Source organism: Metarhizium robertsii (assembly GCF_000187425.2).
Source record: "Metarhizium robertsii ARSEF 23 chromosome Unknown MAA_Scf_15, whole genome shotgun sequence".
In the NCBI taxonomy this organism is placed as follows: Eukaryota; Fungi; Ascomycota; class Sordariomycetes; order Hypocreales; family Clavicipitaceae; genus Metarhizium; species Metarhizium robertsii.
This window is the reverse complement of record NW_011942155.1, coordinates 33868-47461: the sequence shown is the minus strand read 5'-3', so window position 1 is coordinate 47461 and position 13594 is coordinate 33868. Positions and strand designations below refer to the sequence as shown.

Here is a 13594-nt window from a genome sequence, read left to right as displayed (position 1 = left end):
GGTATTTGCGCGCCCTGTAGTACTTCGATTTGCTCACAACTTCCATACACACTAATGTACTGCACAGGGCGCGCACGTTAACTCATGTAAGCAAAGATGAATCCGCCCACCAGTACAAAACTAATCAAAGCACCTTTTACTATAAATGCGTAACATTAGCGTAGATTATAGGGCAAAAGTATAAAGGCATTAAAAGCATATTTTATTTTAATTATTTTATTTTAGGGATTTTTGCACTTGCATTCTCAGTTGAGGACGAAGTTGTTGATGTACTACAGGGCGCGCAAATACCGCAAGGGCGCCTCTGCATTGGCCGCCAAGGTGTTCGTGACGGCTGCGCGGAGAGCCTGTTCCTTGTCTCTGATGATCACCTCCGGCGAGCTCAGGAGCTCTCCTTTTCTTGTTCTTTCTTCTCTTTCTTCTTCATCTTTGGATATTCGTTAGAATCATCTGGTCAGTTGTCAATATCCTAACTAGACCGTTACATCAAGCTCCTTGACGAAGGCTTGGGTAGCTGTAAGGCTGTTAAGTCGCTCGCGTTTGATGGTTTGACGATCATTGTAGATGTCCCGTGTGCGGAAATAATCATAGCCTGGCCTGTCGGCTTTTCTAACAATACTAGCCATCTCGCGGGCCCTAATGCCATTCTCGTTGGCTAGTTCTCGCTCTTTTTGTTGCTGAGCAAGCGTGCGGCGGCGATAGACATTGTGCGCCGATGCATCGAGGGACTGTCCGTGGTTATGCTGGCCTTGAACTACCGTGTACGTCCACTCCTAATTAGACGACTTGGTGGCCTTGGCCGTGATTTTGACGGGACAATCAAGCTTCTGTGATGACGGCTTCCTCAGACCCGAGCTTTGTGACGGCCGTCGCGGGCCACGGTCGCATTTGAAGACGATGTAGCTTGGCTGGATGATGCCCCCGATATTCCGGCCTTGAGGAGCTAGAGGCCTTCACTATTGCGGCGCCATTGGGAAGGTGGAAGTTGCGGAGGAAGGCAAAGAGGTCATTGTATGTGTCAAAGAGTGGCGATGGTGGCAGTTGTGGTATCGTAGCCCCATGGCGGCAGTTGTGGGATCGTAGCCCCAGTATAGTCATCATCTCTTGCGTCGTTGGCGGCAGTAGCTGCGGTGGCCGTAGTAGCACGGCCTGCCGAGGGACTTTGTGTGTTGAGAAGGCGGCATATGTCCATCTTGACAGGCGTGGCGATGGGATTATGTATCAGTGGACGTCACGATTGTGTGATGGGATTGACGGCTTCAATTTATGCGTAGCGAGAAATTGACTACCCTCGATTTTGGTTGTTTACTTTTTCCTCATTCGGTTGCACTGGAATTGACTGTCGCAGATTGGTGGCACGGGATTGGGCTACAATTGGGTCGGCCCCGAACTAGTGAGACATATCTGTGCAAATAGAGATTTATATCTGTGCAAATAGCAATACTCAAAAGAAATTGCCTGAGGAACATGTCTGGTAGTCTGCTCATCAGTGATTGTGCGGCAACCGGAGATTTTATCCCCGTAGTTTTAAGGTACACTGATATGTAACTACGTCATTCCATAATAATACTTGAAGTTTCACCGTTGCATGGACTGTCTTGAGATTGAGTCTGTAAAAACTCCGCTTTAAACTAGGAAGCCCCGCGTCCGTATGGATTGGCTTCGCCGCTTTGATCGGAGGATCCGGATGGTGGTAAATATGATCTCCCCTGTCACTCTCATCTCTTCATTATGGCCTGCAAAACCTTTGGCAGCGTGTTGAGCAGAGTAGACCGCCACAGTCTGGCTCGTTGGTCTACATCCGACGGCGCGTATCGACGCTACCCTTACCTTGTCATGGAGGGTGGAGACCGGAAACCTCGACGTGACTGCACTCCGGTATGCACTGAATCGTACATGGGTTGTTAAGTACTGTAAAGGCTCGATGATTTACTGTAGAATCGGAGAGAATGAAAAGAATTATTCATGTTTCGCTGTCGACCGCCACTCTCTGTTCTCTATTTGTTATGATATGTAAATCAGCACGTTTTTTAGTATGTATAATTATGTAACTAGGTATTTAAATATGGTTAGTCATATATTCATATATACTATATCTAGCTCGTTCCTTAGTAAATTAAATAAAACAATAATCTCCCGGCTCATGTAGAGCGAGGCTTCCACAGTCAAAACAGCAACAGAATTGGTTTCAGATACACCGAGACCGGATCGGCCGAGATGCGATTGCCTATGGCAAATCCAACATGGAGCGTGACCCGCATGAAGGTGACCAATGACGTACGCTCACATCTCCAAAATACATGTGCATAGAAGTGTATAGATGCTGTAATTTGTAATCCAAAATAACCGTGATGCACTGGGTGTCCGAATTGACCATTATATAGGAGACGAGGCACATGTCTTAGACCCAAGTTGCCTAGCAACATCATGTCTCACCATCCGAGTCTCGAGGGTCCACAATCCTTTCCCTTTACACCAAACCACTATTCTCCAAAGCAGCACGCTGATACCGCAGGGTCATTTGTCCGACGGCGGCGCCATGTATGTAGGAGTGTCGTGTGAAGTCCAGAAGTATATCAACGTGCTGAGAAGCTGACATTAATACGTGACCAGGGATCAGAAGGAGCCGCGCCATCACAAACGCTACCATTGAGCAATCTGTCTAATCTATCACTCTGTCCTCTCATTCAGCAGGCGTTTTCAGAGAGTGAGACATATACGATCTTATCGGAAAAAGAGTTCAGGGAACGAAAGTCAAAGATCGCGGGACTCTCTGGTCGAATAGACAACCTCCGTGCCCAACTTCTATACCGAAAAGGCCTCATAGAGTCAATTGCCGCCGGTCAAAAAGACGTAGGGGAGGAGCTCAATGAGTGGGAACAAAAATACAACAAGGAAGTCTCGGAGCTGCCCAATCTCGAGAGGAATCTCTCTACTCTCAAACAGGATATCCTCAAACATACGGCCGCTATCCTCCGAAAGGGACAAATAGAAATTTCTTCGCCTTCAATCGATGAACTCAGCATTAGGGACAGCCCTGGTGATTTGTCCATTAATGCAATTAAACGAAACGCTGCAAAGTCTGCGAATCTGACTCTCTATACACCAGACACAGAGCTGGCGCGGGGCGTTACGTGGACATTGCCGACTCACGAGAGCAATCGCAATATACTCAAGGAGAATGAAAAACTGCGAAGTTACATGAATAGCCTTTTGAAAATTCTTTACAGCCTCAATATTTCTCTGCAAGCTACAAACGTTCGGTTTAATGCCGGGGTTCTCAATCACCACGAGCTAGCTGGAGTCGCTGCGAGCCCGAATATTGAAATTATAGACTTAGTCCAGAGTCAGATTGAGTACCTTCGTTGTAGTCTTTCTACTCTACAGATTGAGGAAAGCGGTATTCGCGAACACATTAAAGCCATAGACCTCCAGTTAAGAGAGCTTATCACTTCTTCTGATCATACCGGCATGGCCACGTCGACTACATCTGAACCCGACGTCAGGGGTCTGTTGATACTTCTTGATGATTCAGTTCAATCCTTTAATTTACGACTCGAGTCATTGTGGCAACTTATGAAACGGCGTCCCCGAAACTACGACAATGGGTGCCAGCCTGGATTCAAAGGAGAAGTTTTCCCAAATTCTTACAGCCACATGTCCGGCGTTGGAGTGCCTGTGGATGATATGTCTCAGGACGACATGTTTGAAAATGTGTCTTTGAGTGACACATCCGAGGTTAGCATATTTGAAGATAATATCTCTGAGGGAGATGCATCTGAAGCTGTTATATCTAATGATAGTATGCATGGGGATAAGATAACCCCTCTTGCAGAGATGGCGTCACGTCATAGCCATGGTGTTCATAAGCTCGGAAGAAAGGCTAAGCAGGATGAAGATTTTACGACGCATGATGAGGGTCTACATCCCAATGATGCAATGGTTCGTGACGAAGGCATGTCGGAAACAGTTCCTAGGCATGAAGTTGATAACCGGACCTGTTCGCTTGATTCTCTCACCAATGAGGCGGAAAATATACTTGTACAGGTATTTGAGTTGGAAAAGCAGATGCGATGGCACGAGCGGCGCAGCAAAGAGAAGAAGAAAATAAACGAACAGGTTCACGCCAAGCTGGTGGAGACACTGGAGGAACTTGACGGAACCGCCGGGGGTCTAAGTCTGGCCAATGCTCGTATTGAGCAGCTTACCACCGAGATTACAGAGTACAAACAGAAGATTCAAGGAGCACAGAAGAATCTCACTACACTTAATACCAAAATTGAACCCTCGACCGAGGATAAGAAAGCCACTGACGAGGCTCCTCGGAGCGTGGGAAAGCAACCAGTACCTTCGGAGGAGGCATTTCGAAGCAAAGGGAATGAGGTCGAGTTATTGAGCAGGAAAATCGCAGAGTTAAAGACAAAAGCTACCATGGCCAAAGCCTCGCTGTGCAGTGGCTTGCCTGCAGGGGCAACATATACTGAGAGATGTACAGAGGCTCTGGAGCTCAAGAACGAAGTCGAAAATCTGAGGCCAGAACTAGAACGTATGGCAGAAATTTTGGGGGCTGTCACCGAAATTAATGTATTTGACTAGGTAAGATATAACTGACGTTGAAGTTGATTTGATTACGGAAGGGGAGTGGTCAGTGGGAGTGTACATGAAGGTAGTGCTGCATAGCCATGCGTCTAGTTTCATACTGTTTCATATGAAACTGAAATTGTCCCTGGACCCGGGATCATATGAAATAGTACCTTTCCCATACGGTTTCATATATCGTTCATGAGTCTCATTTACTTAACCAAGAGATTTCGCAAACCAAATGCCTTCTGTAAGGGGCACGGGGCTTATTCAGCCAGAAGCGTGTTACAAACCAACAAATTGGTTGCATTGCAGAGAAGAAGAACTGGAAGCTCTCGGGGAGCTGGCTACTGTTTACATAGTCGACACTCAGGGGCAGATTGTGAGACCTTCATTTGGTGGCGTTATTGCATCGGCGTCAGTCGAGTGCATCTCAACGGCCCAGCCCGTTACACCTTCAGCGCAATTGGAATCTCCTTACCATCAATATGTCATCAGCCTTGCCCGTTGCATTGCTATCAGAGCTTTCTGATAGGCTTCTAGGGTCTATAACGGACTCTCCTCTTCCCACGAAGCGTCCATCGGATCGCTGATCGTGCCAGCAAGCGCGCCAACGGCCGCACGAATAAAAGGACTTGGAGCCAGGCTCGTGACCCTGACGACATCCCCGCATTCGAGGAATCACTCGCCAGGCTCCTTGCGGTTCGCAATATCGCCCACACGTTCATCGAATACCCCGAGTTATCATGCTGTTATACTCGCCTGCGACTATATGCTCCGGGACGTCCTCCTGCGCAGTGGCAGCGCGATCCCGAAGCTTCTCAAAAAGGCTTCGTTGAGAAGCTTCATAATTCTCTCTCATCTATGGTCCACTTCACCATTGACATGTGAACCTCATCGGAACAGAAGATGGCATATCAAGCAATCGTGGCTGATTTTGAAGATGCGGAGACCAGAGAATTTGCTGAAGCTTTGTTGTCTCTGCGCGAGTTCAAAGGAAGCCACTAAGATTGTATGTAATTTCTAGAGCAACAGCAAAGAAACTAGCAACCGCATATGGCCAAAACAAAATTTCTCCGCTGCCGTCGCACTATTTACAGGACGGGAAGACATCGGTACCGCATACTGGGTAGTATCTAAAAAAAAAGAACAAATTACTTCCCTGATCCGAGAGCACACCACGTGGGTTGTTGTAACGGGTCAAGCCACTTGAACGGCGGCTGTGCCGCGTATCACCAACTCCCCCAGCGGGTTGATTCTAGAAGCTTCTAGGGAGGCGTATTGGGAATATATAAGGCGCTGTTATCATGTTACGGCGTTATATACTTACTTTTCTTCTTCATCTTGACAGTAAACAGTTTAGGGACTAGTTGGTTGAATCAACTCGCTTGAGGCCTTTCACAGTTGTGTATTTGTACGCCTCACAGCTTATATGAAGACAGACCGTATTATGGATTAATGTGGTAGGATGCGTGCGGATTGAGATTTGTGTTTTTAATAGAGTCTGTCTTTTAATATGTACCATGGTTAGATTCCGGCCTGGTCATTACGCTGTCACATATAACTGCCTCTGTTGATTGGAACTCCAAGCGTTCTTGCCACTTGAGTGGCAAGCGGCAACAAACAGTATTCCGAAAGTATTAAATCTCTTCAGCTTCCGGTGTATAGGGGAGAATAACGACAATAACAATGGATGTGAGGAAAGAGCTTAGTTAACAATGAGTCTCGTGTAATGTAACATACGCAGAACACGTTCTAACTACTACAGGCCATCTCCTCCGCTAACAGCTGATACTACCGGACCGCAGATATATTAGACTGGAAAGCTCATAAAATCATACGTGATTGCAAATGCACCGGACATACAGTACACAGTCTTAGCTTAGCAGTCATAAACGGATGTCTCCACATGTCTTGAATTGAGAGCTTTTATGTTCGCTTCTACCCACCAATAAACAAACACCTGTTGTATTTATGATGCAAGAATATTGTTAGATTGATAACATTCTCCCTTTAAACCGAAACAGGCATTGATACGAAACATCTTGTATAATAAAGCAGTACAGAATGCATGTGGAATATAGGACTTTCATTTTCCGCAGTTGGGACCCCCCCGCTTCCTCTTTCTTTGTCAGCTACACTGTAACGTGGCCAACGACAGCCGAAACCCGTGAATTTGCCAAGTATTATTTAACTCTTGGAGTAAATCTGCGAACACTTTCCTCAACTGGCCATCGGTCTTTGCAAATACAGGCACGGACTTCCTGACCAGGTTCAGAACAACCATTACGGCTCGCCGCTCGAATATGCCCATAAAACCTTTCATCGTGAAGGAAGACCATGTAAACTGAGTGCCGCAGTTGCCGGGCCACATTCGTTCCATGGACTTGTTCTATGATGTCCAGACAATCAAGCAGGTGACAGCGCTTCTCTTGATTTAAATATTCGCGCGATGATTGGTGGTCATATAAATTCGATCGACCAGGTCCAGTAAGAAAGATCTTCTGCAAAGGGAAAACGCCGACGATGATAGTCTCATTCAAACAGACGCCAGAAATTTTCGAATACCTTTTTAGAAACGTCTTCGCCCTATCAAAAATCCTCCAGTCTGTAACGTCGTTGACTTGGACAATAAGACTTCTCCCTACAGCAGTCGCAACACGACTAGTCGGTATTGAAGCAGTGCCTAGTGTCAACACAGACTTGACAGTTTTGAATACATACACCAGCTTTCCCAGCTCATCCATTGTTGAGGGCTGATCTTGCGCAGGCGCAGCGCTCAAAAACGCCCTCCATTTTGCAGCTTCGGGCCCTTTAGATGTCAACGCATCAATCACGTCTTCGACGGTTTGTACGCTTCCTGTAACAGTCTTCATCTTGAATATTTTAGTGGCCTCCTCGGTTCCGGAGTTGACTTGTACCTGAACGTTCAAACCAACAAGACCTCGGTCGTCCATTGCCGATCGGATCATTTCGGTCATCACGGCGCCGAGCTGGCTCTTTCTTAAGTCCATTGCACCCATCCACGTTTGCACGTAATCACCGTCTACCAATCCCTTCTGAAGAAGACTGCAAGCTTTCCAATAATATTGAAAGTCCGGTATATCTATGTTGACGATAACTCCAGTGTCTTGACTTTCGAGACGACCGACTATATCAGCAATAGTGGCTGACAGTCTTGCAATAATCTCGAGCTCGTACATCGTCGGGTCAATGCTTTTAGGTAATGGCGGAATTAGTGCTTCATTTGTAAAAGGGACCCCTGATTCGTCATCTTTCGTGGGTGCCACGAGCCTGGCTCTCGAGAACATGCACATTCCAGTGTCAATGGTGATATTTGTAAACCCGCGCGAACTCGCCAATACATTAGGCTCAAAGTTAGGTCGATGTGAGCCTAGCGTTTTCGGCGACTCAGGATTTATAACGCACAGACGTGTCTCAAAGTATGGCTTTGAAATATATCCATTGTGGTATTCAAATTGGACGCTGGTGAAGATGTTCGTCATTTCTGATTCCTTTGTCTCATTGGATGAGCTAGGACGTGATATGAAACCATCCGGCATAACTTTTGCAGCGACCTGTCCTGTGGGAACGCATGGATGCGACTCAAATGTGTTTCCGGTTCCGAGAATTCCGAGTAGTCTGCTGAGTGAGGATATTCCCTTTTCAATTCGCCTATCGAAGAGACAATTGACTCTTCTCTCGTTGAAGAATGTATATCCTGGGGTATCCGGGAGAACTTTGGTGCCAGTGGCAAGACCACCCAGATTGAAGTTCACGACGTTAGGCAGCCCGTGCCCTAACTCATGAATCAGGGATATGGCTGTCGGCTTCTCACAAAACATCCTGTATTGGAGGGTATGTCGGCTGTGAAATGTTCGTGGTGTGGGCAGACTGTTTCCAGTTTTGTGTATATCATCCTACTGTTGGTTTTGGAACCCTAGAGTATTTGTAACATTACCTTGTGCATCCCACATCTGACAGCTGAGTAGACAGCAGGATCACTTCCTTGGAACAAGATCTGGGTGATGTGGGTCATGCTATGTTTTAATGACGGTAGACCCGAACTTCATACCTAGCCTGTAGGTTTTGTCCCACAGATTTAGCTCTACTGCTTCTGATTACACTTGATATCAGCGACAAACCTGCCATTCAGGTTATGGAAAGCTCGGCAGAGCCGCCCGTAGTTACACGAAGACAGACTGAGTAATTTATTGTACATTGCTATTTCGCTGAGATCATGTAGTCACTCAACATAACACAGGGAACAAGATTCTTTCCCCACCAAAGCTTCAGCCCTCCCGTGCACAGTTAAAGTAACTTAAGAAGGATAAAGGCGGTTCTGATGCTGCTCGGTAGAACGTGAGCTGGGACACAGGGTCCTAGGAGCAACTGGCCTGTGGCATCGTTTGCCATTCTAAAACAGACTAAGCATAAAAAAAAGGAAAAAAAAAAAAGAAAAGGAGTGTGACGGATCAATGGCGCAAACAGGCTGGAATACCACCTGGATAAAATGATTGTTCACAAAGAGGAAAGAAGAGTTAAGTACTTAACTACTGTATTAATTCTACTAATAAAGAAAACTGTCGGGCAAAATCCACTGCAGGGGCCAGACCTCAGTGGACGCGCACTTCTCTATAGACCTTGGGCTGCTCTAAATCTAAAGACCTGGCGGGGATATTCGTGGAAGAACTAGGAACCCAGGCGAATGAATCTATGAGCGAAGGCCAGGATGGCCGAGCTGCGTAAAAAGCCGTACAGTGGGGGTCACGGTAGGCGTGGCTATGTCGCATAGTTGGGGAATGCAGAGACTGCTGGGAACCGTTATACCGACAATTAATGGCCGAGGCCAGAAGGACCTCGGAAATCTAGGCTGAAACTGGTTACGTGGTCGGTCAATGTTGCGTCTGCTCATCGAACACGCAACCGTTTTGCCACCTGGGTGGCAACAGCAGTATTCCAAAGGTATTAAATATGTGGAGTTTCGTCTGTGGAAGGAATGAGCAGGAAAGGAGAGCAAGAAATATACAAGATTGGCAACCGTGTATTAATACATACATTCATTCATTCATTTATTACGCCGAGTGAAGAAATCCAAAAAGGGCAACTATACATGCACAATCTGAAATTTTGCTTTTACCTCATCGAAGCCCATACGTCCTGGTCGTTCAATTTCTGCTCGTCTCCGCTTATTCTCTTTTGCTACGATTTCTCGCGTTTTATGTTTATTCAGAGCGGACTAGATTGGAGCCTATTCCCCGCGTGTTCAGGATCCTATCTACGGCAGCTGAAGCGGCGTCTGCTACGTCTGACACGAGGTTTGATGGGTGTCAACGGTAACCGTGTACATAGCCGTGCGTTTTGAATGATAAAACACGAGAAACCGTAGTGACACAAGGGAGCAAATTGTAAGTGTAACGGGCTGAGCCCAGGGGGCTCCTCGAGCTCTCCTTTTTGTTCTTTTCCTCTTCACCCTTGGATATTCGTAGTTGTCGTCTAGCTAGCTGTCAATACACTCAGCTTGAACCGTTACAGTAAGAGCAGACACTGGATGACAAGGGTTCATGAGTTTCAATGAGATTAAGGCTAAATTCCAGAATATACACGTGCCATAGATTTATAGTTGCCGTATGGGACTTTCTCCACCGGGCGTAATAATGAATGAATGAATGTAGCATAACGTCTCTCAATAAGTATCGCTAATAGACGTCTTAAAACACGACACTGACAAGAGGTATACACTGTAGCTGTGGAAGTAACGCACAGCGGGACTTGTTCGCCAATTGCCCGAAATACTCTATTTGCTGTACTTAGATTTTAAATACGTGCTGCAACTTTACGAGATGAACCTCAAGCAGCACCCCACATGATGCCCAGGATAACAGAAGCAATTGTCGCGGACCACAACATAGCGGGGAGATATATCAGAGAACCCTGGCTGATAACTGGCTCGAATGAACTGGGCGAATTCACCGCAGCAGCGGATTCTAACTTAGGGGGCGGACCAGACATGGCAGGAACTTTCTCGTTTGGAGAATATCTGATTCCACCGGGTGGGTACAAATCTTGTGTCTCTCCCAGATGCCCTTTGGTAGGGGTCGCAATTTCCATAACCGTAGGGGTGGACTCATCTTGTCTTGGTGTGTCAGTTCCTATTCCGATAGGTAATGTGGGAAGCTGACTTTGGTATAATGTAGTTAAGTCAGTCACCAGGTTTGGCCGGTCCCACGATATCGCAATCCCCGACGTCGCATTTGTCCAACCATTATCTAGCGCTGAGCCAGACGGCAACAATAGAGTATTCTCAGTAGAGCCTGGCCTGGGAGCAGAAGACAGCGGATCTGTTGTTTTGCTGGTATCCGTGATAGAAGGGTATGGAGGTGTCATAGCTTGAGGCATCCCAACAATGGTGGCAAAGGATGTTATTCGCTTGGTGAGTTGGATGGTAGGAAGCGTGATTATGTTGCGGCTCGTCAATATTTGCGTCTTATTGATGACGGTAATTTGTGTAAGGGTTGCCGTAGGCCCAGGGACGACGACGGTTTGTACGACCGCCATAGTTACCGTGGACGTAGATAATTTCGTGGCGGTTAGGGTGCTATACCCTCCATTTAGTTAAACACGCCCCCCATGCTTGTGAGACTGCAGACTTACACTCCACTGCTAGTAAACGTGGTTGTTATTGGGCATATTGCGGTCGTTGTGTAGGTTGTGACGGTTACGATCTTAGATCCTGCGACAAAGTCACATAGGACTAGGAAAAAAATAAACAGGAGCATACTTCTTTTCAAAAGCGGCAGTTGGTGTAATCTTGGTGGTCGAGGAGAAAGGTAGGGGATATGTGTTGCAATATATACAAGAGCAAACTAGCGGCACATGTCTACGAATTGAAACATAGCATGTATAAGCTAAACATCATACAAGATAGCGGGGCCTGCTAGCCAGGGTCGTTAAACACCTCAGAATCAGTTCATTATGAGACGCATGTGAATCCAGGCCACATCACAAGACTACGCCATGCATCTTGTTTAAGAACATACATATTTACCTATCCTGACAATACACACATACATACCTAGTTCATGCCTCTGTCTCGCTGTTTACCCAGCTCTGAGTATCCAGGAACACTACATTTGCCGTATTCCACCTGCGGCAATGTGGATCACACGTCTTCACTCCGCCGCGGGTACAATGCAAATCATGAGGTGTCCAGCGTGGATGACGAGATTCAACATACCGTGACCTCTATAGAAATAGATGCTCAATCGCCTAGCTAGTGGTTTCGTACACGGCTGGTGCGGCAGGTGACCCTGTGCGGTGTAGACGTGATAAACCAGACTTTACTTCATGGGACAATAGCCCCGGAAACTAGGGACATTGACACCATGGATGCCTGAATAATTGTTTCAGTCCTCTCTGCCCATGTAGCGTCTATTCAGAAATGGGCTTCTCATTCTCATATACATTCATTTCTCTCACACTGGATCAATATAGTTATGAGTACCTCAGGGCACATATCGCTCTGGCAACGGACTAAAATCGTTTGTTTATTTTGACTTATTTTTGTACGAAACACGTGTGCCATGTGGGCAGGAAAAAGTACAGTTCTGTCACTTAAAGCACAGTATCACGTGGCAAGTTGTGCAACAAGGGGTGGCACTGTGAGAAAGGGCCACTTGCTCTATTTATGTTACAAAAGAGGGGATGCTTTCAGAACATGAGGCGCGCATGTATTTTGTGTTGTACGATTTGCTCATGTCGTTGTCACGTTTCTTTTGTAACGATAATTCTGTATGTACCTAAGTACTGGTTGTGCTAGTGGGGGGCGTATATTGTGTGTATTTCTGTTCTCTACTTGAACCCTTTCATGTTGTTACACCCTCTTTGACTTTCCACTGTAGTCACGTTATGAGACTCATTGTTAACTATGTAAACTTCTTCACAAAATCATCATTCTTGTTCTTCGGAGTGCTGCAGACTCCGTCTGCAGCTCTCTTTTTAATATTAAAAAAAAACTTCCTTTCGTCCGAATTTAACCTTCGCCCCCACTTTTTTGGCTCCGTCTTTTGCCTGCACCCTCGAAGTGGTCTCCGCTTCTGGTAACTGTCCCAAAGCGGAGCTTGCGGTGTTGTCCACCCCTGGTGACTGATCTAGTGGCTGTCGGGAGTGCAGTCCGTCGGCCGCATTTAGGTCCGGATGAGAGCCAAAAAGATGGATAACTAGGCTTGGCAAATGTGAAAAAAAAAAAAAAAAAAAGGTCCGTCCCGCTCCTTGTCGCGCTACCTGTGATTTTGCATGGCGAATTGCTTTCCTCGAATCAACTTTCAACGGCGATGGCTGTAACGGTTTTAGCGGCTAAATTCGATCGTCTGGCTGCGCTTGTGGGCCCATCTGTCTTGGCAGGCACTTCACGCGCGCCTTAGCCTCTCAATTGAGTCACAACGCCTTTGAACATTGTTGAACGCGTTGGTGTTCCGGACCCTGGTTAAGGACACTGGCTCCAAATCAAAAGAAACATCGATCACACTTTGTCAGTTTGCCAATGTGATGATGGGTACTTTTATTCGAGCTGCTGTTGACGGCAGTAAAGGCAATCTGCCCGGGAGAGTTGACGGCAGTAAAGGCGATCTGCCCGGTAGACAGCCAGGAGTCCGGATGCCACCGAGTTGGCTACCATCATTCAATTGACGGAAAGACAATAACACCGGCAACGGTTGGGACCTTGACAGCTTAAAAAGGGCAATACCTACGGACGGTGTGTTGGGCTCCAGTGACTTGAGCAGTTCGGGCCGCTTGCCGTGACTTGCCGTGGAGTTCTTTGGTCTTCGTCCACCACTTTTGAAAAGGTGGAGACGAGGAACTACCTCGCTTCCTTACTTGGACAGGCGCAAAGCTTATGAACCAAACGTGCAGGAATCATCCTACCACAACCCCGACTGGCAGGATAGTTGGACAATTTAACCCATGGTACGGTGCCGGACAGTGCCTGGTCAGGAAACAACAACCAAGCCGC

General features: G+C 46.8%; 3 protein-coding genes across 3 annotated transcripts; 1 reads left to right on the top strand and 2 right to left on the bottom strand.

The window, feature by feature from the left end:
* Nucleotides 1–2427: 2427 nt before the first annotated feature.
* On the top strand, nt 2428–4596 carry MAA_09133 (involucrin repeat protein; the record flags this gene model as incomplete). The annotated part of the gene is made up of 2 exons (XM_007827131.1): nt 2428–2541; nt 2614–4596. The coding sequence occupies 2 exons, from the start codon at nt 2428–2430 to the stop codon at nt 4594–4596; spliced, it is 2097 nt and encodes a 698-aa protein (XP_007825322.1).
* Nucleotides 4597–6767: 2171 nt separating this feature from the next.
* MAA_09134 (uncharacterized protein) lies at nt 6768–8426 on the bottom strand (the record flags this gene model as incomplete). Its single annotated transcript, XM_007827132.1, has 1 exon — nt 6768–8426. The coding sequence occupies one exon, from the start codon at nt 8424–8426 to the stop codon at nt 6768–6770; it is 1659 nt and encodes a 552-aa protein (XP_007825323.1).
* A 2005-nt stretch (nt 8427–10431) lies between these two features.
* MAA_09135 (uncharacterized protein) lies at nt 10432–11139 on the bottom strand (the record flags this gene model as incomplete). Its single annotated transcript, XM_007827133.1, has 1 exon — nt 10432–11139. The coding sequence occupies one exon, from the start codon at nt 11137–11139 to the stop codon at nt 10432–10434; it is 708 nt and encodes a 235-aa protein (XP_007825324.1).
* Between the last annotated feature and the right edge of the window lie 2455 nt (nt 11140–13594).